Here is a 24930-nt window from a genome sequence, read left to right as displayed (position 1 = left end):
GTTTGATGTGAGCTTTTCTACATTGTTTCTTCCTCTTCCCATAGCTATAGCTATGTTTTAGCTAGCCATTGCTAGTTCAAGCAATCCACTCCAGTCCTTTTCCAGCAGCCTGTCTGATCCAAGCAGCACTAATATCACCCCAAACCCAGAGTATGTACAGGCCAGTCTGTGGGAATCTTCAGGCCTTTTAACCACAGGTTCAGACTCAGTCAGAATTTGACCGTCAGAATGAGTCAGAGATATATGAGCAGAGAGTAAAAACATGTTGAGGGATTGGCTGTGTTATTTCACTGAGAGAGTTAATTGTAAAGACATCAATTTTCACTGGCAGTCAAAAACTAATGTGTACACTTATGTCTGCATTTTTATTTTGTTAAATACAAACAAAGTTATAGCAGAAGTGCTGCCACGTGTCTTCAGTTAGTTAAGAGTGAGAAAAAAAATTTGTGTTCACGTTTGCGGTTTTGTCTTGTTACACAATATTTAAAATGTAAAGAAACAAACAAAACACGACATTTTCAGAAATATTTGAGGGTTTTTCCTTGTTTGTTTGTTTGTTTGTTTGTATTACTTGAACCTTAAAGTGGCCCTTCAATGAGATGACAGTGCCAGCAGTGGCCCACAGCTCATTTAAGTTTGAGACCCCTGATTTAGAGCAACTAAGTAACTAAGGGTGTCTAAGTTGATGGTGAACTTGTCCTTTAGGGAATCTTCATAGGATGTGCTGTATCCATAATGTGCACTTCCAGTCCACTCCAGATCTTTACCCACAGGCTTGCTGATACAATGAACTGTCCAGTTGCTCACAAATAAGGGGATCTTATCTAACTGCTGACATTCCACATCTGTGGAGAAAAAAATGCTGAATACTGAAAGACTGTTTTAACCGAGTGTTATGATCATACTTTGAGTGTCTTTTCATTGATGAGTTCAACAGGATCTTCTGGTTTGAAATGTCTTCTTCTGCAACTGTCTGGACATCTCCTTATTTGGAGACACCACTTCACCCATCTGCTAGCAACACTCCTGTTACCATGGCAACCACCTCTTGTCCTGTGGTCAGACCTGTGTCGCCTCAAAAGACATGATAAACAGAAATAGATAACACTAGATATGACCTTTATGAATTTTTCAACAGCAATAGGGCATTATTTAACCAGTCTCTGATAACCAGAAGCTCAACAATCATTACCATCAAGATCATGCAATATGTCTGACCAGTTACCTATATAATAGACCAGGCTATGCACAGAAAAGCGGAAAAGCATTTTAACACCTGTTGTTTTTAGTGAAGTACTTGCTAATACTCCAAACTAACGCAAATTGAGCTTAAAAATGTTTTTCCTCTTAAACACAATCTTTTTTTTCACATTTTGGGGTTTTGTAATTTGTTTAAAAAAGAAATTGAAAGGTTGTTAATTTTCCATAATAATCACATAATTAATATTGTGCATCCTAAATCTTGAATCCCACAATTCAAAATCCCACACTGAGATGTTAGATGGACGTTTTCTGTTTTTGGACCAAAGTTAAACCTAAAGCAGGAGAACTCACATGGTACATTTTCTTGCTAATGTAGTAAATGATGAAGGGAAGTGTTGATGTTGAAAACATTTTGGCTGCAACAACAGCACCGTAATACCCAGGAAACTACAGGTTTGATGACTATAACAGTGAGACACGTCACAGATTCAAGAGAAAAATGAATTTTCCTGTTGTGATTAAAAAAAATGATTAGAGACGAAATTTAAAAAGGTGTACATAATATGCATATTTTAAGCAGTGAAAGGCAGTTTTTTCTCAGAAAATGATCTTGAATTGATCAGTGGTCTGAGGGCTCCTCCTCTGTTGGCTCCATGTTATAAACAAGCACTGAGGGGTTCTGAGCAGCTATGTTCTCTATGGTCTATGTTACATTGCTGTGATTTTCTGGCATTGTAATAAACAGTTGTGTCTTCAGGCTGCACAACCAGTCACTGCATTGCTGAAAGAGTTGAAGTTGATGCTTAATTTGCTGCTTACTGAATCTTTGCAGTATGAATTTCAAGGAATAAATCCAATCCCTGTGAGCCCTTTTCCTGCAGACTGTAACACGTGATAACAAGTTTAACCCTTAGATGCACACGTGGGGTCAAAAATGACCCCAAGGGTTGTTTTTCTTCAAAATCTTTAAAATGCAAAGTTGTAATATATTCATATTCCAGGTATTCCCCATAAAATATGTTTGTAACATGAGGCCATTTGTATTTTTATTTATTTTTTCATTAATTTTAAAAAAATGCAGTTTTTGTATCACTACCCCACTCTTCCACAAGTGGGGTCAAAAATGACCCCAAGCAGTTCCTATGGAATCTTCTATGAAACTTTCATTCTTAGCAACTCTGACTGACCCACTTACACCTCTGATGGATTAAGAATTAATTTTTACGCAATAACATACATGATTTATAGTCAGGGCTGCACATAAGTGGTCCGCAGGTGTGCATTCCCTGTCAAAATAAAACTATTCCCGGAAATTCAGAGAATACGCACTTATTTTGTGGTGGAGGAACACCAAAGTAATTGCTTACGGAGCTTGCTTCTTCAACATCTTTAAGAGTTCTGAACAAATGTCTGGCCTCCTCCAGAACATCTAATGTACGCAAATGAGCGTTCCAACTTCTTATCTGGTATGGTCTTTTATTTTGACAGCAAATGCGAACCTGCGGACCATTTATGTGAAGCCCTGTTTATAGTTTCCTGAGCATTTCAAACATTGTCCTTTCTGATGTTTTTTTTTTTTAATATTTAAAGTAACATGGCTGCCATGAGGCCAGCTAGGATCCCTGTGGCCCTACAAATGATCCAAGACGGATGGGATGAAGAGCCCATCGGAGGCATTGACTCAGAATCTGACATTTAGATATAGAAGACCCAGACTATTGTCATCCCCACTGAACAAGGGCAATCAGATACAGAGGAGTCCTCTGATGAGTCCTCTGAAGAGGAAATGGATATTGAGTCTAACAGAATGAGCCCCTCTTACTGCTCTAGCCACAATATTCTGAATTAGTCGGCCAGGGCTTACACCTGGGTTTAGTACTGTCTCCCCAATAATGCATGGAAGACGTTCATGTCTGATAATATAATAGAAGAGGTGCTGACATGCACAAACACGGAGGCATGAAGAGTAGCCACAGACATGGGAAAAGAGTGGAAAAAGTAATCAAACATAAGCTCCTGGCCTTCATTTGATTGACCATTCTTGCAGGAAGTGAGAAGAACTGGGATACCAGTCGGTGTGTTTTTTGGGAGTCCTCTGCATAACCCATTGTCCAAGGCCACTATGTCAATTCAAAGATTTAAAGATATTCGTCATTTCTTGCACTTTGATGACAAGATGACCAGAGCCTACCGACTGAAAACAAACCACATGGCAGCTTTCCGCTACATATGGGGCCTGTTCCTGGTCAACTGCAGGCAGAAATCCATCCTCAGTGATTGTGTTACAGTGGATGAACAACTTGTGCCTTTCAGAGGGAAGACCCAGCTTCTGCAGTATATGCAGAGCAAGCATACAAAAGTGATACAAGTGGTACAAGTGATACAAAAACTGCAATTTCTTAAAATTAATGAAAAAATAAATAAAAATGCAAAGGGCCGCATGTCACAAACATGTTTTATGAGGAATACCTCAAATATGAAATTATTACAACCCTTCGTTTTAAAGATTTTGAAGAATAACAACCGAGTTTATAGCAAAATACATTGTTTCTATTTGGGGTCATTTTTGACCCCACTCGTGGAAGAGTGTAGGTATTGGTAGGTTGTGCATCTAAGGGTTAAAACATGGGGTAATATGGTCTGAAAGGTAAATAAGATTCTGAGGTAATTTTACATTTTATTATGCCACTATGAACAGTGTCATCAAAACACTAAGCTCAACTGATGCTAAATACTCTGAATGCCTTTGCACTTTTATTGTTTCTTTCAGTGTGCTGATAATATTCAAGTGCAGTTTATTTTACTAAAATGTGAACTGCTGAAAGTAAATGTTCTTTTTGTGAGCTTATGTACAGTGTTGCTTCCTCTTCTGCCACTATGCCTCACTGATACAATAATAAACAGCTGAATACTCAGTCATCAAACTGTTCATCTGCAGATACACCTGCTTTCTGATGCCGTCTCTTTACATGATAAACTGGCATGAGTATCACCACTCAACCCTGAATATGTACAGGTCAGTCTGTGGGAATATCCAGGACTTTTTACCACTGTTGAGTTTGACCGTGAGTCAATAATGAAATTCAAATTCAAATCAAATTCAAATTTTATTTGTCACATACACAGTCATACACAGTACGATATGCAGTGAAATGCTTATACAACTGCTCGTGACCTAAAGAAAAAAGAAAAGACTATGAATAAGATAGGAAATAAATATAAAAAATTAAAAAGGGTAAATTTAACTAGGAAGGAATAAAATAAAATATATATATGAGTTTGTTGAAAATAAAATAACTGTACAACACAAATTAGAATGAAGGGCAAATTTAACTGGGAAAGAATAGGATAATATATATATGAATTAAAGTTTAAAATAAAATAACTGTACAGCAAAATACACAATACACAGTATAGAAATATATAAGAATGTATGAAGAAATATAAATATATATACAATAACAGCAGCATTTTACAAGTATTAAATGGAAATGAAGAAATATAATGTCCAGTGTTGTGCAAACCACATTGTAGGTATCTTGTGCAGTGCAAATATGCTTAAAGTAATTAAGTGTAAGCTTCTGTATATAGCATATAATTTGTTGTCGAAGCATAATGTTTGTAAAAGAAATACCTTTTTTCTTCACAAGCAGTAAATGGACAAAATATCATTTTGCATCGACTACTCCTCAAACATATTCTGTCTCATACAAATTTCTGTGCAACAAATTTCACATTATTCAGGCTATAAATAAATAAATAAATACTGCAGCATTTATGTATTTATTTAGTACAATATTTTAAAATCTGGCAAAAACTTATTTAAAAATTATATTGACATTTATTATAAAAATAACAAATTTAATTTAATTTGAACATGATTTACACATGATTTACATATTACAAGTTTTTATAACTTTAATAGCTTTTACTGTGGACTCTGGCACAGTAATACACAGCAGTGTCTTCAGGCTGCATATTCTGTCCATTTAGAGTAGCTGTGTTGCTGGAGGTGTTTAAGTTGATGGTGAACTTGTTTTTTAGTGAATCTTGTGCTGTATCCATAATGTGAACTTCCAATACACTCCAGTCCTTTACCTACAGGCTCTCTGATCCAATAAGTTCTCCAGCTGCTCACAGACTAAGAGACCAACTGGTGATGGTCAGAGGCTGACCTGCTGCACATTCACAGAGGCTGGCTTTGTCAACATCTGACATTTCACATACACTAACAGTTAAAAGTTTTAGAACTACCTCAGGAAAAAAGAACAAGATAGTAAGCTTGAAAACATGGAGAGGCCAGCACAGTCTCCAGACTTAAACCCCATTAAGCTGGTTTGGGATGAACTAGACAGAAGAGTGAAAGCAAGGCAACCTACAAGTGCCAAACATTTATGGGAACTTCTGCAACAGATATGGAAGAACTTTCTGAAGAATATTTGATTTCTGTTGTAGAAAGAATGCCACGGGTATGTTCAGCTGTTATATCTGCCAAAGGTGGCCACTTTGATGAGTCAAAAGTTTAGAATACATCTTTGTATATGATAGGACTGATGGGAGCTTACGCCGTTGAAATTAACAGCACATTCAAGTCAGCACAGCATTAACATCAGTGTGAGTTTGCAAAGAAGTTTGCTTTGGATACAGATTGGCAATGACAAACTATAAAACCAATATGAATTCTTCTTCCACTAATTGTTATAAATGAAAGTTGTGTTGCAAACAACTCAGAGATTGTTTGCCCTGTTTTATTTCATTTAGCAAAGTAGAAAACATTTACACTTACACACCATTAGACATAATGCATGTTGCATGTGTTGATTTATGATAATTTATAAAGGTGAACTGCAGACAAAAAAGTGCCCATTTTTTTCTTTTGTCATTTTTAGTGAGCTGAGTTTTTGTGGTGCATTGCTTCTTGAACACAATAATAAACAGCTGAATCCTCAGGCATCAAGCTGTTCATCTGCAGATACACCTGATTTCTGCTGTTGTCTCTGGAGATGGTAAACCGGCCCTGGACTGACTGAGAGTAAGAGGGGCCACCACCACTGTTGATCCAAGCATCCCATTCCAGTCCTTTTCCAGCAGCCTGTCTGATTCAAGCAGTGTCATAATCACTACTGAACCCTGAGTATGTAAAGGTCAGTCTGTGAGAGTCTCCAGGCCTTTTAACCACTGATTCAGACTCTGTCAGAGTTTGACCCTCAGTACCTACAAACACATGGTTAGCATTTGTATTTCAAGCCTATAATTTGTCTGCCAAAGTGTTTGCAAAAGAAATGTTCTTTCCTTACCAACCCAGTGAACTGAGAATATAAGAAAATAAAACATAAAATCAGGTCAGGTCATTATAAGAGTCATGTCTCTCTGCCTGGTCTATAGTTGTGTAAACCATTGATGTAGTTCTTGTGGTATATTTGGCAACACATATGAAAATTTCAGAATCTGTATCAACTCCTCCTCAAAGAGGAATACACTTCACCTCATACAAATTTCTGCACACCACTTCTAAATGCGCAAATTTTGTTTATGATTTATTAGATAATAAATAATAATTTGCTCTGACCTTGTAGTCACCGATTCATTTCTGATTCATTTTGGTTAAGAATAATCATTTTTATTATATTGTGTACTATATTTTGGTCCAAACAAAAATAATTTAATTGTTAAAATATTGTTTTTCACTTTTTTAAACATTTTGAAAACATTTTGAAAATTGGAAAAGAAAAAAACACAACAGCAAATGAACAATATCAACATCCATTTTTTTGTGTGTAGGTGTGTGTGTGTGTGTAAACAGTTTCTCTCTCTTTTTTTATCTTGTCCCCTCACTGTATGGAGTTGTGACAAAGTCTGGCTGGAATCCCTGCACACAGGTCGATTACATTTCCTATACCAGCTGCTGACATTAAGATCTTCGTCACTTGCATCTGAAATCTTGTTGTCTTTGGTTGACCTTGTCTGCTTTTTTCCTTTGCCCAAGTTGTGGCTTTTGTTACCGCCACACCTTCCCATTGCATCACTGGTTGGGATTTGCAGTTGGGGAAAACCTTCCAGTCAACTCCTCATTTATGTTGTGGAAAGCTCCTCTGAGAGCTCAGTGAGAAAGACGTGTCATGCACTGATGATACCATTCTTAAACATCTGGATGCTACGCAGAAAAAGGTGTAGGCTTTCAGAGTGTCAATGTTAAGGGCCAGTCTTTTACACTGGCAGGTTGAGGTGCCAACCATCTTCTCCATGGTGTCTATACCTCCTTGGTCTTGTTGTAGAAAGTGATCAACTGTGTTTTTTTCTTTCTGGTGTTTTCATCCACCATTTTGCTGTGATACATTGTTTTCAGAAGTACAATAGCCAGTCCTTTCTTCCTGATAGTAAGGCTGCCATTCAATTTAAACTCTATGCTGTAAACCTCAGAAGCCTTCATCAGAGCAAGGATGTCTGCCTTGTCCTATTGTAGACTCCCAATAATAGTGTCTCCAGGACACACTGGGCAAGAGGAGAAAAAGTTATCTGTGATGATGTTGTGTCTTGTCATTCTGAGTCTACTACACAACTGTTTGACAGTGGTTTCCCACAAATTCTTCTAAACTAATTCCCCTATTTATCACCCTGTGTAAAATACTCCAAAAATTACATAGTGGATGTGGGCATCACAAATACAGAAGATCTTCAGGCCATACGCATGTACTGTTCTTAAGGGGTGATACTCTTTGTGACCCACAAAATATGTATTCCTGACGTTAACAGTTACTAGGAATCAAAATATTCCATGAAATTCCACAGGAAATGAATGCAGATTGTTTTTGACCCACTTATGGAAGTTTGGAGTAGTAATACAAAAATGGCAATTTTGTAAAATGTATAAAAGATAAGTTCAAATTTTAAATGGCATGGTATCAAAAACATGTTCTTTGAGGAACAGCTGGAACATGAAATGATAACATTTTTTCTTTAATTACATATTGCTAGAAAACAATCTCATCAGGTCATTTTAATCAACTAATGCATCCAAGGTTTAAATTCTTAGCAAATGTGGTCATTATATCAGGGTCTCTGCGTTAGTGAGGCTCAGAGCATCCAGCAGCCATTGCCTCCAGCCAAACTTTCTTCTGAAGGGGTTCTGAAGGAACAAATTACTGTATCATCAGAGTGTGATTTTTTTTTTTAATAATAATAATAAAATAAAAATATTAGGGCTGTCAACATTATTGTTAGGGCTGTTCATCACGCATGACTCAAAATTCCTGAAATGTCTCTGTCAACACATTTCGAGCAGTTTGTCCAAAATTTGTCCTTTCTGTGCTCCAGATGGGTTGATTGCATTAATATTTTTAATTTAAAAAATTTTAATCGCATTAATCATGATGAACATGTTAATTTTGAGAGCCCTAAAAAATATTAAAAGATAATTTTTAAAAAGTCTCTTGAGGACAATAATAAACAGCAGAGTCCTCTGATGTCAAGCTGCTCATCTGCAGATACAGCTGCTTTCTGTTGTTTCCTTTGGACATGGTAAACTGGTGCTGAACTGCTGTGAGCATAATTTCTTGCTACGACTACCTCGATCAAGAATTGTGATCCACTAAGGAATTTCACCATTTATTAATTTTTTTGAGTAAAGACTCTTCAATTTGTTCAGGTTTGCTGATGTTTTGTGTTACTGTGGTATCGGGCACAGTAATACACAGCAGAGTCTTCAGGCTGCATATTCTGTCCATTTAGAGTCACTGTCTTGATTGAAGTGTCCAAGTCAGTGCTGAACTTGCTCTTTAGTGAATCTTTATAGCGAGACTCCCCAGTGTATTTCATCCCAATCCAATCCAAGCTGTCCAGTAGCTGCTAAGACAATAAGAGACCTGACAGGTGATGGTCAGACGCTGACCTGGCTGCACGATCACAGAGGCTGGCTGTGTCAGCTGTTCACACTTCACACCTGTGAAAAAAACATTGCAGACTGTAACAATAGTCTTTCTGTTCATAGTGGTCATGGTGTTTCTGTTCAGTGAGACTCACAGGATCCAGCAGCGGCAGCAGAGCTACAGAGAACATGTTGGTGCTCAGTGGTGCTCTGATGGGAGCTTCTCATCTTCTTCTGTGACTGACAGCATGATATCAGACTTCATATCAGCCTGTGAGGAAGTTTGATTTGCATACAGATGGATGCTGACAGATTATAAGAGAAAACAGATCACACTGTGACATTTACTATAAGTAGTAAGAAACAATTTTAGTACAATTAAAAGGAAATATTATTTAACAACAAATATAGTGTTGGATTTCTTTTTCTTAAAAACAAAAAGTCCTTCAACTGCCAATTCAGACACGGCAGATAACCATATTTATATGTAAACATCCACCAAAAAAACTAACAACTATACAACACAAAGGCTTCACAAAACCAGCTTTATTGCATTTCTGAGTGTGAGGATTGAGTTAAATGTATTTTCTGTAATTTTGGGGAAAAAAACCTGAAATCAGTGTTTGACGTAGTTCGATGGGTTTTTGTACAGAGTTTCTTCCTCTTGTGTCACTGTGGCTCTTTGGCACAATAATAAACAGCTGAATCCTCAGTTGTTAAACTGCTCATCTGCAGATACACCTGCTTTCTGCTGTTGTCTCTGGAGATGGTAAACCGGCCTCTGAATGACTCAGAGTAGTAGATGCTGCTATCACTGTAGATCAAAGCAATCCACTCCAGTCCTTTTCCAGCAGCCTGTCTGACCCAGTGAGCATGAATATCACTGCTGAACCCTGAGTATGTGCAGGTCAGTCTGTGGGAGTCTCCAGGCCTTTTAACCACTGATTCAGACTCAGTCAGTGTTTGACCCTCAGTACCTACAGAAATGTTAACTTTTTAGTACAATCACTTTTTGTTATGTCAGTTTAAATGTTCAACAAAATGTGTCCTTACCAGCCAAGAAACAAAATAGTATGTGTAAAATAACTAAATAAACAGATGTGATCATTGTTAAAGTTGTTAAAGTTGTTGTCCAGTCAAAAGCTTGTCTATTACATTGAGTCACAACACTTACTCTTCAACATATATAAATGAACTGAAAGAATGAGATTTGCATCGACTCCTCCTCCTCACTGACAAATACCAGTTTTCTCAAAGTAAAAACTTGAAAAAACAGAAAAGTATCATTTTCTTGTTTTTGGTTATAGTTTATTTTTACTTTATAATACATACATTTTCAAATATTAAAACTTACATTAGATCAAAAGACTTATTTCATACCAAAGGTCTTTTTTTAAGATCTCAAACTCAGAAGTATTCAAAGGAAGTTGCCCAAGTTTTTGTGTGACTACTAATGATAGGATTTAAGCATTTAGCAGCCAATCCACTCCTTTACATAGAAAGCAGTATGTGCTGTGTTGACTGCTATAATAAGTATATGACCCAAAATTTATCTTCCACTGGCAACATGCTGATGGTATTTGTGTGCGTTTTATGGATCCAGTCCCTGTAATTCATTATTTCTACCGCAGCACTTGTGTGTAATATGAGGAGCACTTTACTTGACTCAGCTGTAAACCAGTTATGTACAGCAGAAGCTACTGGAAATCTTGGTTTTAATTACTAATTAAAAGGTCATAATATGTTTTTTCACAACTCATTTCAATACTTAAATTTGCTCTGGAAAGTGTAATTGTGAAAATTCTAGTTAACCCTCACATTTACATTTAGGTGTTTATAACTTCACTGTAGGATTCTTGTATAACCTTTGTTTGCTTACAGATAAAGTTTGTGTATGTGTCAGTATGACCTGCTGAAAAACTGCTTAGCAAAGCCTAAGGATGTTTCACTATCGCTCAGAATGATGAACTCTCAGGAAGGCCAGCATCTGGGAAATGATAGTGGGAGTCTTCCCTGTCCAGCAGCAGCCTGGGTGAGACATACAGAGAGTTTGTGCGATGTTATAAAAGGGACACTGCGACGCCCCAAGGTTAGAGCTCTTATGACTGTATAACCGTGATGTTTTGATGTGTGCGTTTGCTCTGCTGCATGCAGTAATAAAATAGCTTGACCACAGCTGACCTAGTTGCAGACTTTATTAACACAAAAATCCATGACAAAAGCAACTAGTTAAGTTCAGTTACTGAATATCATATATTTAAGTCCATTTGCAGTATTTTCATTTTTTCATTGTCCTGTAAATAAATAAACAAAATCTTAAAGTACATTAGCTAAGTAAGATCATTTGGATTTCAGATGCAAAAGTTTAAAATATATATGAAGTGAAAGCTCTCTGTGGCTTGTGCATGATGATCAATTACTTTCGCCTCCAAATCCCACACTGAGAAGTTAGTTGAACGTTTTCTGTTACCTCCGAGTGATTTGGCCCAAAGTTGAAACTGAAAGAAGCAGGAGAACTGTGAACCTTTGTTGCAACAGTGGCACCTGGGCATCACAGTAAGAGACGTCATAGTTTCAACACAAAAAGAAACTTTGCATTGACTACAGAATTTGCAATAAAAAAATAAATATATTAAAAAATAAAACAAATGAATTTTATTTTGTATCATATTTGCTACATCCAGCGTTGTTTTGTGCAGTTTTTGCTTGAAAATGTGAAATTTATTTACATTTTTGTTTGGGGGAGGGAACACACTGATGATGTCTCAAAAACACAAAAACTGCGTGTATCAAATATGATACACTGGGGATTAAGGGGTTAGGATTTTGAGTGTTAAAACAGAAATGTATCAAAACTTAAACAAATCCAACTGAGTTACTATCCTATTGGAAACATGTAGACCTATGAGCCTCCTCTGAGGTGAGTGTGAGTAAGGACCAACCATCGGACTCACCAGCAGCAGGACTGGAGCAGGGTATTAGTACACACACTGTATCACCCAAGTACTGTAATGATTTGTAAGGAAAACCTTACAGCACTACAGACACACTGCTTGACAGTCCCAGTATAAAATATCATTAAGATTAGCATTCACTTTCTCCTAAAAGGGAGAAGGAAAAGAATCACTGGATGTGATAAAACAAAGTCCTGTAATTAAACTCACACAGTATGACTGAGTTTGATTTTTTAAAATAAAAAAACACTTTTGATTTCAGAAAATATGTAGCATGGATCTTTAACATTATTGATATTTATGTGGCTACGTATTCTTAACCACCAGCCCAGCAGATAGTTAACAGCAGCAGTCCTGTCCTGTAGTCCATACTGTTAAACTCCATGTCCTTAACTTGCTGTCAACTTTACTGAAGTCAGGAAACAAAAATGAATTATTCTAATATGCTATAAAAATGTACAATTAAATATTAGTTTAAACCCTTATAAACTGTTCATACCGTTTGACCAAGTTCCCCATAATAAGTTTCTGTTATTACAAAATGTCTACCTGATTTTGATCTACATATCTGTTAAAATGGTGTAAATAGTCTGACCTCTGACATTAATAAATAATCATTAATCATTAATAAATCCCAAAAAGTTTATTCTGTTCATCTGGACATAGCGTTTTCAGTGGACCATGGATGACAAATGTTTCGTCACTCATCCATGGTCTTTGGTCAGTGGTTGTTGGTCAAAGTGAATGACAATTTCCATATTAATGATGAAGAAACTGATCTCAGAGCTCATTGTTTATCAGTGGTGCTAGTTTCAGTCATTGTGCACATGTACTGTTTATAAGGTTGCAGTCAGCTGAGACTGAAGACGTCACTCTGATGAGTTTCTCCCACTGAAAACGTTACGTCCAGATGAACAGAAACAACTTTTAGGGATTTCCTTACCTGGATGATTGAGCATTCATCAAGACATCATTAATAAATGTTTCAGAGAACAGGGAGAATCTATTTAGATTTAATAGCACTTGTTTAGGATAAATATAACAGTCAGTGAGAAATCTTTGCTTACATACTAACACTGACCAATTTCAAATTTTAAATTTTAAAACTGGAAGTTGTAAAAATGTTTTGGTCTATGCAAAAGAAAATTATAATTCACAACATTACTTGAGAGATTGTTATTATATAACATAGAGCAAATGAGCACACACAAGATACAATATTTAATGATATGAGGTCCTGATAATCCCGTATTATTTCTTTCCTTCGGTGCGCTGATCTTTAATAATTTTTCAAAGTAAACTGCAGAAAGCAAACTGAGCATTGTTTTGTTTTTCTGACTTGATTTGATGTGCTGAGTTTTTGTACAGAGTTTCTTCCTCTTGTGTCACTGTGACTCTCGAGCACAATAATAAACAGCTGAATCCTCAGTTGTCAGGCTGTTCATCTGCAGATACACCTGCTTTCTGCTGTTGTCTCTGGAGATGGTAAACCGGCCTCTGAATGACTGAGAGTAGTGGATGTCACTACCATCATAGTAGATCCAAGCAATCCATTCCAGTCCTTTTCCAGCAGCCTGTCTGATCCAAGCAGCATGAATATCACCAGTATATGTACAGGTCAGTGTGTGGGAGTCTCCAGGCCTTTTAACCACTGATTCAGACTCAGTCAGTGTTTGACTGTCAGTACCTGCAGACAAACAAGAATAATTAGTGACTGTTTTCCAAGAATATCATTTCACTTTCACAACAATGTTAGTAAAACGACTGCACTTTCCTTACCAGCCCAGTAAATTGAAATGATAAGAAAAACAACCACGAAATCAGGATGATTCATTGCCAAGGCCATTTGTCTCTGCTCTGTGTACAGTGGTGGTTAATCATGTATTCTCTGTCTTATATTCTGCATCATGTCTTCAAACATGGTAGAGATCATAGTTTGCATCAGCTCCTCCTCCTCAAAGACAAACACACATCCTCTTCTTCAAGTTAACACTCCACATTTTTTAATTATTCAGGCCAGCCTTATGAATGCAGAAACTATATGTACTGACTTTTTTTTTCCTCAGGTCACCCATTCATACGATTTTTAATATGTTGGCGTAATGAGGAATTAAAAACCTTAAGATCAAGGATCTCTTCTGAGAGATTGTTTGTCAGTGTTTTTCTGATATCAGACAAACACAGAATACCAGTTTTTTTTTTTAGGTTTTTTTTTTTTATGTGGCTACGTCTCCTTAAACATTTTTTTAAATATGAAATAAAACCACATTATCTTATTTTTGGTTGCTTTTTTATTTATAATTTTGACTTTAAGCTATGTACACAAATGTTTGTGTACGCACACTCAGACATGACACACATAGTGTCACTGCTTAATATTCCTTACAAATGCAGTTTTCCTTTGTTTGACCCAAAATCATAGATCTTAAATCCATCTGAACAGATAACAGTCACATTTGACCCAGAAAAGAACAAAAAAATTCTCAATACTCTTTATTAGTAGAAGTAACATCAGCCTGCCTTTTGTTTCTGTTCATACTTCACTGCTCGCACAACTCATCAAAACAGCTGTACTTTTATCAGTTAGAACTTTAGAGCTCTCACTTTCCTGTACAGCATTTTTAATGTTTCAGTCAAATTACTTCAAACTATTTTCAAATATGTATGAGAGAGTATATACAATAACACATGGTCAACAGCAGCAGTGAAATTGCTCTTCAGTTGAAAGCAAATATGAACACAGCTCTCAGAACAAGTTTAACTGCAACAAATCTTCTGCTGTTGCTCATCTGCTGAAAGGTTCAGATGTTCTTCTGCATATCTTGGTTGTACTGAGTGGTTATTTGAGTTACTGTTGATTTCGGCTCAAAGCTGTCTGGAAATTTTCCTGTGACCTCTGACATCAGCGAGGCCTTTTCTCCTGCCACTCACTGAATATTTTCTCTTTTTCAGACCATTCATGGCAGATCAGCAGTTTCTAAAACACCTAATAAAATGGCTGCTTAATGCACTTTATGTGATGTTATTGGACTATACAGTAGCTGTTGCTATAATCTCACATTATATCTGAGCATTGATTAATTATTGATTACCTTGAATAACAGAAGTAAAGACAAGGAGTCTTTAAGTTTTGTTCACCCAATTATTTTATTCAAGTGTTTGTTACTTATCATTTAAACCCACCATATTTAAACAGTTATGCGACTACAACAAGAGTAAGTTTCTTAGAAAAACATCTTAAATTCATTCATGGTCTAAGGGCTCCTCCTCTGGTGGCTTCATGCTACAGTTGTTCAGGCCCTGAGAGGTTTTTGTTCAGGGGTCCTAACAGTTTGTGTTACTGTGAGACTCTGGCACAGTAATACACAGCAGAGTCTTCAGGCTGCATGTTCTGTCCATTTAGAGTCACTGTCTTGCTTGAAGTGTCCAAGTCAATGCTTAACTTGCTCTTTAGTGAATCTTTATAGTAAGAGCTCCCAGTATCTTTCACCCCAATCCACTCCAGTCCTTTCCCTGCAGGCTGTCTGATCCAAGCTGTCCACCAGCTAAGAGAATAAGAGACCTGACAGGTGATGGTCAGACGCTGACCTGGCTGCAGTATAACAGAGGGTGGCTGTGTCAGCTGCTCACAGTTTACACCTGTGGAAAAAACACGTTGAATGCAGTCAAATTAAAAGTGTGTAGTTTTCATGCTGTCAGTGTTTGTGTTCAGTGAGACTCACAGGATCCAGCAGCCAGCAGCAGCAGCAGAGCTACAGAGAACATGTTGGTGCTGAAAGTGATCTCCCAGCCTCTATTTTTCTTTTGCAACCAGCAGCAATATATCAAGACTGTGGGGGAGCTTACTTTGCATACAGACGGACGCGGATACATTATTAGAGATACACTGATTGTTCAAGCAGTAATAGAGACTGTGTTTTTAACATTTTTATAAGATGAAAAACAAAAACAATCTTAAAAATAACTCTGAGGTTGAAGGGTATTTCATTCATCAAAACCTGAATTTTAAAAGGAAAATTAAAACTTGCCCCGTGACAGATTATTGACCTCTCCAGGGTGAACCCTGCCTCTTTGGCTTTTGGCTGCTGGAATAAGAATGAGAAAAGCAAGCCAAATATAATTTCTGATCATTGTTTAAGCCGTTTGTCTCTGCCCAGTCTACAGTGCAGACATCAACATTAGAGGAAGAGGAGAACTTCAGTAGTTACGACCTTGCTTGACTCTGTATGTTGAATCCATACAACATGACAAAGTTTGATTTGATTTCTAATAAAACTGAAAGAAAAAAACCCTTTTTGTCATCTAAAAAAATGTTATAACATTTACTGTACATGTAAATGTTATGTTCTATATCTCTGTATATAAACAAGTACTTTGCACAACTTATTGGTTTATAGATTAAAGTGTATAATATAATAAATAAATACAAGCTCGCAAACCAAAATATTTTTTTAACAAAAGTATTTTATGTCATAAATTAATCAGTTTATAACGTCATTGATCAGTGAATTCAGTTTCATGTACTGGCCTTTTATTTTAGAGCTTTATCAATACTTACAAACTCACAAAAAGGTTCTCACTAAGGAGTTTAAAAAAATAAACAGAAACAACAGGAATTTATTAGAGTCTTAGAGATTTTTTTTCTGTGAATGTGACTGTGGCCCTGTAATACACAGCAGTGTATTCGGGCTGAATATTCTGTCCATTTACTGTAGGGTCTCTCTGCTGCAGACTCCATAATAACACAACATAACAGAACACAGTTTGCATTTATATAAAATAGCAAAGATTCTTTTGAATCATTTTTCTATTCTGTTTTTGTATTGCATTGAATCTGAAGGGAAAAAATTACAGCATCATGAGATTGTGAAATTTGTTTTTCATAACAAATAATAAAACAAAATTAATAAAATAATAATAAAACCGTTCTAACAAGTTATGAAAGGATAGGGTCTTTGCTTTATGTCTCTTGAGGACATTAATAAACAGCAGAGTCCTCTGATGTCAAGCTGCTCATCTACAGATACAGCTGCTTTCTGTTGTTTCCGTTGGTCCGCTGGTGCTTAACTGCTGTGAGCATAATTTGTTGCTACGACTACCTCGATCAAGAATAGCAACACAATAAGGAATTTCCACATTTTTTTCTATTTTTGTTTTGAGTAAATAGACCCTTCAATTCATTATTGGTCTTGGAGCTCCTCCTCTGGTGGCTTCATGTTACAAATGTGTACATGTAGTGAGGGGATTTTGTTCAGCTCTGCTAATGTTTTGTGTTACTGTGACTCTCTGGCACAGTAATACACAGCAGAGTCTTCAGGCTGCATATTCTGTCCATTTAAAGTCACTGTCTTGCTTGAAGTGTCTAAGTCAATGCTGATCCAAGCTGTCCAGTAGCTCAGAGAATAAGAGACCTGACAGGTGATGGTCAGACGCTGACCTGGCTGCAGTATAACAGAGGGTGACTGTGTCAGCTGTTCACGGTTTACACCTGTGGGGAAAACATGTTGAATGTAATAACAGTAAGAATCAGAGTGCTGTGATCATAGTGTTTCTGTTCAGTGAGACTCACAAGATCCAGCAGCAGCAGCAGCAGCAGAGCTACAGAGAACATGTTGGTGCTCAAGATGATCTTATGGGAGCTTCTCATCTTCTTCTGTGACTGACAGCATGATATCAGACTTTATATCAGCCTGTGAGGAAGTTTGATTTGCATACAAATGGATGCTGACAGATTATGAGAGAAAACAGATCACACTGTTGCATTTAGTATAAGTAAGAAACAATTTAGTACAATAGAAAGGAAAGTTTATTTAAAAAACAATATAGTCTTGGATTTGTTTTTCTGAAAAAACAAAAAAAAATCCTGTCAACTCAGACATGGCAGATAAAAATATTTACATTTAAACATCCACCAAAAAACTATTTAATGTAAAACTGTACAACACAAAGACTTCAGAAAATCAACTTTATTGTAGTTCTGACTGTGTGAGCAAGTGAAAGGTATTTTTCTTTAATTTGGGGGAAAATAAACTAAAATCAGTGTCTGATTTATTACTGTCAATGTGAACAGCAGAAAGTAAAATTGTTCCTTTTGTGATGTATTAACTTTTTGTACAGCATTTCTTCCTCTTGTGTCACTGTGACTCTCGAGCACAATAATAAACAGCTGAATCCTCAGTCGTCAAGCTGTTCATCTCCAGATACACCTGCTTTCTGCTGTTGTCTCTGGAGATGGTAAACCGACCTCTGAATGACTGAGAGTAATCGGTGCTACTACTATCATAGTGGATCCAAGCAATCCATTCCAGTCCTTTTCCAGCAGCCTGTCTGATCCAAGCAGTATGAATATCACTACTAAACCCTGAGTATGTACAGGTCAGTCTGTGGGATTGTCCAGGCTGTTTAACCACTGATTCAGACTCAGTCAGTGTTTTACCCTCAGTACCTGCAGATAAAAACATAATTAGCCTTTTTGTTTCAAGCATATAATTTGTCATTTCTTCTGCTGATGATTGAAATTTAGATTTAGTTTGACGTGCTGAGTTTTTGTACAGCGTTTCTTCCTCTTGTGTCACTGTGGCTCTCAAGCACAGTAATAAACAGCTGAATCCTCAACTGTCAAGCTGTTCATCTGCAGATACACCTGCTGTCTGCTGTTGTCTCTGGAGATGGTAAACTGGCCTCTGAATGACTGAGAGTAGAAGCTGCCACTACTCTCACCCCAGATGAAGGCAACCCACCCCCGTCCTTTTCCAGCAGCTTGTCTGATCCAAACAGTAGTAGAATGACCACTGAACCCTTAACAAAAATGTATGTCCTTACCAGCCAAGAAACAAAACAGAATCTGTAAAATAACTGATCTGATCATTGTTAAAGTCAGTTGTCTTTGCCAGTTTGCAGTGTCTATATGAGGTTGTGTCCCTGATTCTTACCTTTGAACACTTATAAAGTTAGAGAATAAATGAGGTTTGTATTGACTCCTTCTCCCTAGCAAAAAATACTGCTGTTTAATAAAATCATAGAAAACTAGAAAATGAATTTCTATAGTTTGGCAGTTTTCTATGATTTTATTATATTTTGTCTATAATTTTAAACCAAATTAGAATTTTCGAATATTAAAACTGACACACTATTTTCATAACATTATGTCTTATACTGAAGTAGTGCTGGCCACTTCTTTCTGTACTTTTTTTGTACATTTTTTGCACCCGATCAATGTCATTTAGTATTTACACCTGCTTACTGCTATTGCTCATTTCTACTGGACACACAGAAGCAATAGAAGTAATAGGTTTGCAGGCAAAGCAGTGCGGTTGGTTGTTTACATGCTGGTAAAGCCAGAGGGGCATAACCTATTATCAGAAAGCCAAATACGCAACGTTAAAATGCTAAATGTTAAATATGTTAATGCTGGACATTTAAGTAATGAACTGAATATGATTCTTTCTGATATGTTAATCCTTCTCAATATTTTTATTGCAAAAATATAATTGCTGCAAGTTTATTTTACAGTGACGCTGATATTTGCTGTAAAACTAATATAAATCAAAATGAAATAAATCAAAAGCATGATATATTATTTCATATGTAATATTTATGCCTTTGACTAAATAGTAGACTGCTTACACATATAGTGTTTTGCTGATAATGTGCTCACTTAAGGAACATTGCATTGATTCTTTGAAAGCGAGAAATCAAAACCATTTCTAAAGTTCATTATATGACTTTTAAGTAGAAGTTTAATAATATTTGAAAGTGTATTACTGAGATTTCATATGTTAATTACACTTAATTACAAATCAAATTAATTGTCGTTGTGTCAGAAATTGAGTTAGAAGTTATTCAGGTGTGATAATCATTCTGAAATTATACTGTGTCATCCATGAGAGAAAGTAGTAAACAAGTAAATGAAAAGATGACAAAGCAAAAAAACCAAAGAGAACGTGTATCATTATTCTATGACTTGATTAGATTTTATTTATAATTCTAACTCAGATGAGAATTTCAAACAATTAAAACTAAAACTGATCAGCACTCAGTCACACACACTATTTTGTACTATATGCCATACAGTCAGTTATTTTTCTGATCTACAACCCAGCAGTATATAAAGAGCCTAGCACAAGAGTTTTAGTAAGTAGCTGATCATTGGACTGATGTATTTAGCAGCATCCCCTTTAACCCTTTAAGACCTACCATAGAACCAAGTCCGCCAGAGCTTATATTATATTTGTACATGCTGTGGTGCCATTTTTGGGAGCATTTCAAGTTGCTATACATCAATACAACCATTATAGCCCAAATTTTAATAATATGTATGCATTAAGTGCATAGTAATTACATAAATTGCAAAAAAGTGCAATAAACTACAAAAAAATTAAAAATCGTTTTTGTTTGTTTAACATATATTTCTAGTTAGAGAAATTTAAGAGGCTTATCCCTCAAAACTGTAAATACAAAAAAGTTGCACAAAATAGTTTCCCACCACAGGAAATTTATTTTGAGTGTCTTCATAGTTTTATTTTTGAAATACACCAATTTTTATATACTGCAGGAAAAACGAAAATAAATATTATAGTGCAAATTTGCAAAAAAGCAGCATGTGCATCAAAATAAACTATTTCCAGCAGTGCAATATGAGTTCTAAGCATCCCAGAAACGACACAGAAAGCCATAAAGTCAAAGATAACTTTTAAAAACACCAGTATAGGCTCATGAGGCCCTGATGGTAGAAAAAACTACATTTCCGCGACAATGACGTCACTTCCGGTTTCGGGCAGGTCATGGCGGACATGTGAAAATTCGTGCTGACGTCTATTACAACCTAAGAAGTGTTATGAACAGCTGATCGGATCGGCAAAGCGTGTTTCTGGAATATTATGTTTTTGTTGCTTAAAAATAGTTATGCAAAACAGAGCGTGCCCGCTCCGACCGGTTTTAAAGGGTTAAATAGAAAGCAGCTTGTGCTGTGCTGACTGGTAGGTTCAGGGAACGACCCAAAATGTGTGTTGCACGCGCATCTCTGCTCTGCCTGTAGTACATAATTTTTTGTGTCAGCTTATGATCCTTACATGCGCCTTGTCATTCATTCCTCGCTCTCATTATCAATTTCTACTGCAGCACTCACAAGTGCACCATTCACTGAGCAGTTTTCTCAAATAGGAGCAAACCATTGTTATGGCCCGTCTAGGCGCGGCCAGACCACAACATAAAGGGTGATCCATCCCCGTCCAACCCCAAGCAGCACGTCACACACTTAATACTTTGTGACAGTGATTTATTTACAATGAGTGCATTTAAACAAAGGAAGGGAGCAAATTATAACTTCAGGGTGAACCCAAGGCCAAAACAACAAACAAAAAGGTAGCCTATCTCAGGAGTACATAACTTACCTATTCAAAAGAACCAAACCAAACGACAATTACTTTCCTCCCTACCTAACAAAAACAGGGGAAAACTAATCAAACAAAACGGCGGTCCACCCCTACATGCTCTTACATCAAACCAACATAGTGACACAGTGAACAGTCTGCCGGCTGGGTTGGGCGGAGGATGAATGACCTGGCAGTCCCTGGCGGTGTCTTCTTATGCGCTGCCTCCCGGTCGTTAGCCAATCGGTACATCCATCCACCCTGGATGCACCTGCACACTCAAATTTACATATTATAATTACGACAACAGTCGTAACACCATTCATGTGTGTCACAAGCAATTGGAAATCACAGGTTTCTGGGCACAGCAGTACCATTGTCCATGTTGTATATGAAGAGTCCATAATTTCCTTTTAGTAATCTGGTAAAGCCAATGGAACAGGGAGCCAGAAACAAAGCTTCAAATCAGTCACTGGCTAACTAACTGCCAAATGTTTATATAAATAAAACAAATAGCATGTTTCCTAACAATTTAATAGATCATAAGTTGGCACTGATTGTTTTAGTTTTAGTTTTTGAAGCTTTTTTAAATAACAAAATATAATTGTTGGACGCCTAATTGAGTAATCCTGCAAAACAACTATTAAAGTTCAGTTATTAATTATGATTGTCATATTAATTTATGTCCATGTACAGTTTTTGCTTTTATTATTCTATATCCCCTTTTAATAAATAAATAAAGATTTGTAATTAAACGGTTTTTGCGTCTCTAAAAGCCACGATATGAAGGGAAAGCAGTCTCTTGTATCAGATGCTTTTCTGTTACCTCCTGAGTGTTTTTGAACAAAAGTTAATCCTGAAAGAAGCAGGAGAACTCACATGGTGCATTTTCTTGCTAAAGTGGTGAAATGCTGAAGGAAAGGCTTATGTCCATAATAACTTGCAATAAGTTGCAACAATGGCACCTGAGCACTGAGGAAACTACAGATTTAATGGCTGTAACAGTGAGATACTTTAGAGGTTTAAGAGAAAGGGGAACAGCTGAAAAATAACCATTTAAAATGAAACAATTTAATTAAAATTGAAACAAAACTAATTTAGCTGGTACTGTGTTGCAGAAACACCAGCTAAACATCTCCTCTGAGGAGAGTGGGAGGGGCTTAGCAATTGAAGCCACCAGATCACACTACTGGTCAGCACCAGCCAGTCCCATCCAATTTTTATACTAGTGTGTGAAAAATATATAAATAATAAAGAAAAACATGAACCCAAAGTATTTATGGCATTTTTAAAATGTTTAATAAAAAAAGCTGTTTCATTGTTTCATGACTTTGTTTGATGTGCTGAGTTTTTGTACAGAGTTTCTTCCTCTTGTGTCACTGTGGCTCTCGAGCACAATAATAAACAGCAGAATCCTCAGTTGTCAAGCTGTTCATCTGCAGATACACCTGCTTTCTGCTGTTGTCTCTGGAGATGGTAAACCGGCCTCTGAATGACTCAGAGTGTGCAGTGCCACTGCTAGGGCTGATATAAGCAATCCACTCCGGGCTCTTTCCAGCAGCCTGTCTGATCCAAGCAGCATAAATATCACTGCTGAACCCTGAGTATGTACAGGTCAGTCTGTGGGAGTCTCCAGGCCTTTTAACCACGGATCTTATTCTTCTGCTGTAATCTTTTGCTATTATTTCTGAATACTTGAATATGTGCTCTTACACTGCTAATATTAAGCAGCACACTTTTTAGTTTGTTAATTTCAAAAAGTAGAAAAATATAGAATAAGAGGCTTTGAAGCATGCACACTTTTTTCTTTCTATGACATCTATGGAGCTTTATAACCTCAAACTTCATTGAAGTTATAATAACTAACCTAAATCTTAAGTTCTAATTTGGAGACATTTCATTAAAAACTTGCTTTATAGTTTTTTATGTTATGTCTATATTTTGACTATATATTTTTTCCTTTTTTTTCTTTTTCTTTTTCTTTTTCTTTTTTCTTTATTTTTATTTTCATTGTTATAGAAAGTATACAAGCCTTTTCTTATTTAACCACTCCAAAACCATAAATGGTCTAAGGGCTCCTCCTCTGGTGGCTTCATGTTACAACTATTCAGACACTGAAGAGTTTTTGTTCAGGTCTGCTGATGGTTTCTGTTACTGTGACCCTCTGGCACAGTAATAGACTGCATATTTTCTCCATTTAGAGTCACTGTCTTGCTTGAAGTGTCCAAGTTGATGGTGAACTTGTTCTTTAGGGAATCTTTGTAGTATGTTTTGTATCCACCACATGCACTTCCAATCCACTCCAGTCCTTTCCCTGCAGGCTGTCTGATCCAAGCTGTCCGATAGCTGCCCAGAGAATAAGAGACCTGACAGGTGATTGTCAGACTCTGACCTGGCTGCACAATCACAGAGGCTGGCTGTGTCAGCTGTTCACACTTCACACCTGTGGAGAAAACATGTTTTATGCGACAGTAACAGTCAGTATGCTGTGATCATTCTGTCAGTGTTTTTTTTTCCAGTGAGACTCACAGGATCCAGCAGCCAGGAGGAGCAGCAGAGCCACAGAGAACATTTTGGTATTCAAGATAATCTGATGAGAACTTTTCTTCTGCTTTAACTGGCACCATGATTTCAAGTCTTTATAGTCGACTGTCAGGAAGTTTGCTTTGCATATAGATGGATGCTGACAGATTATGAGAGATCACACTGTGGCAATCAATATTAACAATAAAAAAACTGAGATAATTAAAATAAAAATATTATTTAAAACACAAATATAAAGTTTGGTGTGTTTTTCATTCAAAAAATTTTACCAAAACAGTTTCCCAATGAAGCACCTTTATTGAATCTTTGAGTATGTTGATGAATTAAATGTAATCTCTGTAACAGTTATAAACAATAAAATCCTATGTTATAAAGTTATCAAGAACATGAAAAAATCTGTACATTTGTTACATGCAATAAATTTATGTTATATATTCTGTGTTAAAACTGTACATTTTGATGTTAAAAATATTTTAATATTTTTATTTCCTGAAATCTTTACATTTATTTCATCTTAATTTAACACACAGTGTTTATGTTTACATTTAAACTGTTTTATATAAATGCTTTTAGTCACCTCATGTTAAACTGACATAATTATTTCAGTTTGATAATTGTATATTCAATTATATCTGCTAAACTGCTTTTGAACATGTTTGCATATTAGGTTTTTTTGTCATTTAATCAAATTAGTCTTATAAATATTCGCTAGTTAACCTGCTCTCAATGACTGTCAATGATACATGCATTTTGTAAATCTGTAAAATTTAACTAAAAATATCTAAAATGTTAAAAGCACAAACGCAAGAAACAGTTCTTTAAACAAACATCTATATTATCTCAATATAGCACAATTACACAACTAGACTTCCACTTCACACAACAGGCATGTGATACACACTTGTTTGAAGTGTAATAGAACATGACAATATAACAGTGAGAAACATACTGCTTATAAATGGATCATCACAACCAAGACAGGGCGTAACAGTAA

General features: G+C 36.4%; 2 gene segments (V, D, J or C); both read right to left on the bottom strand.

The window, feature by feature from the left end:
- Window positions 1-15358: 15358 nt before the first annotated feature.
- On the bottom strand, window positions 15359-15786 carry LOC134626669 (immunoglobulin heavy variable 4-38-2-like). The segment is given in 2 exon segments: window positions 15359-15660; window positions 15744-15786. Coding segments are annotated over 2 exon segments (345 nt in total).
- A 7735-nt stretch (window positions 15787-23521) lies between these two features.
- LOC134626668 (probable non-functional immunoglobulin heavy variable 3-38-3) lies at window positions 23522-23964 on the bottom strand. The segment is given in 2 exon segments: window positions 23522-23835; window positions 23922-23964. Coding segments are annotated over 2 exon segments (357 nt in total).
- Window positions 23965-24930: the final 966 nt, after the last annotated feature.

Source organism: Pelmatolapia mariae, linkage group LG4, assembly GCF_036321145.2.
Source record: "Pelmatolapia mariae isolate MD_Pm_ZW linkage group LG4, Pm_UMD_F_2, whole genome shotgun sequence".
Lineage (NCBI taxonomy): Eukaryota > Metazoa > Chordata > Actinopteri > Cichliformes > Cichlidae > Pelmatolapia > Pelmatolapia mariae.
Note: the sequence above shows the minus strand (reverse complement) of the source record. Positions and strands in the feature narration are given on the sequence as shown.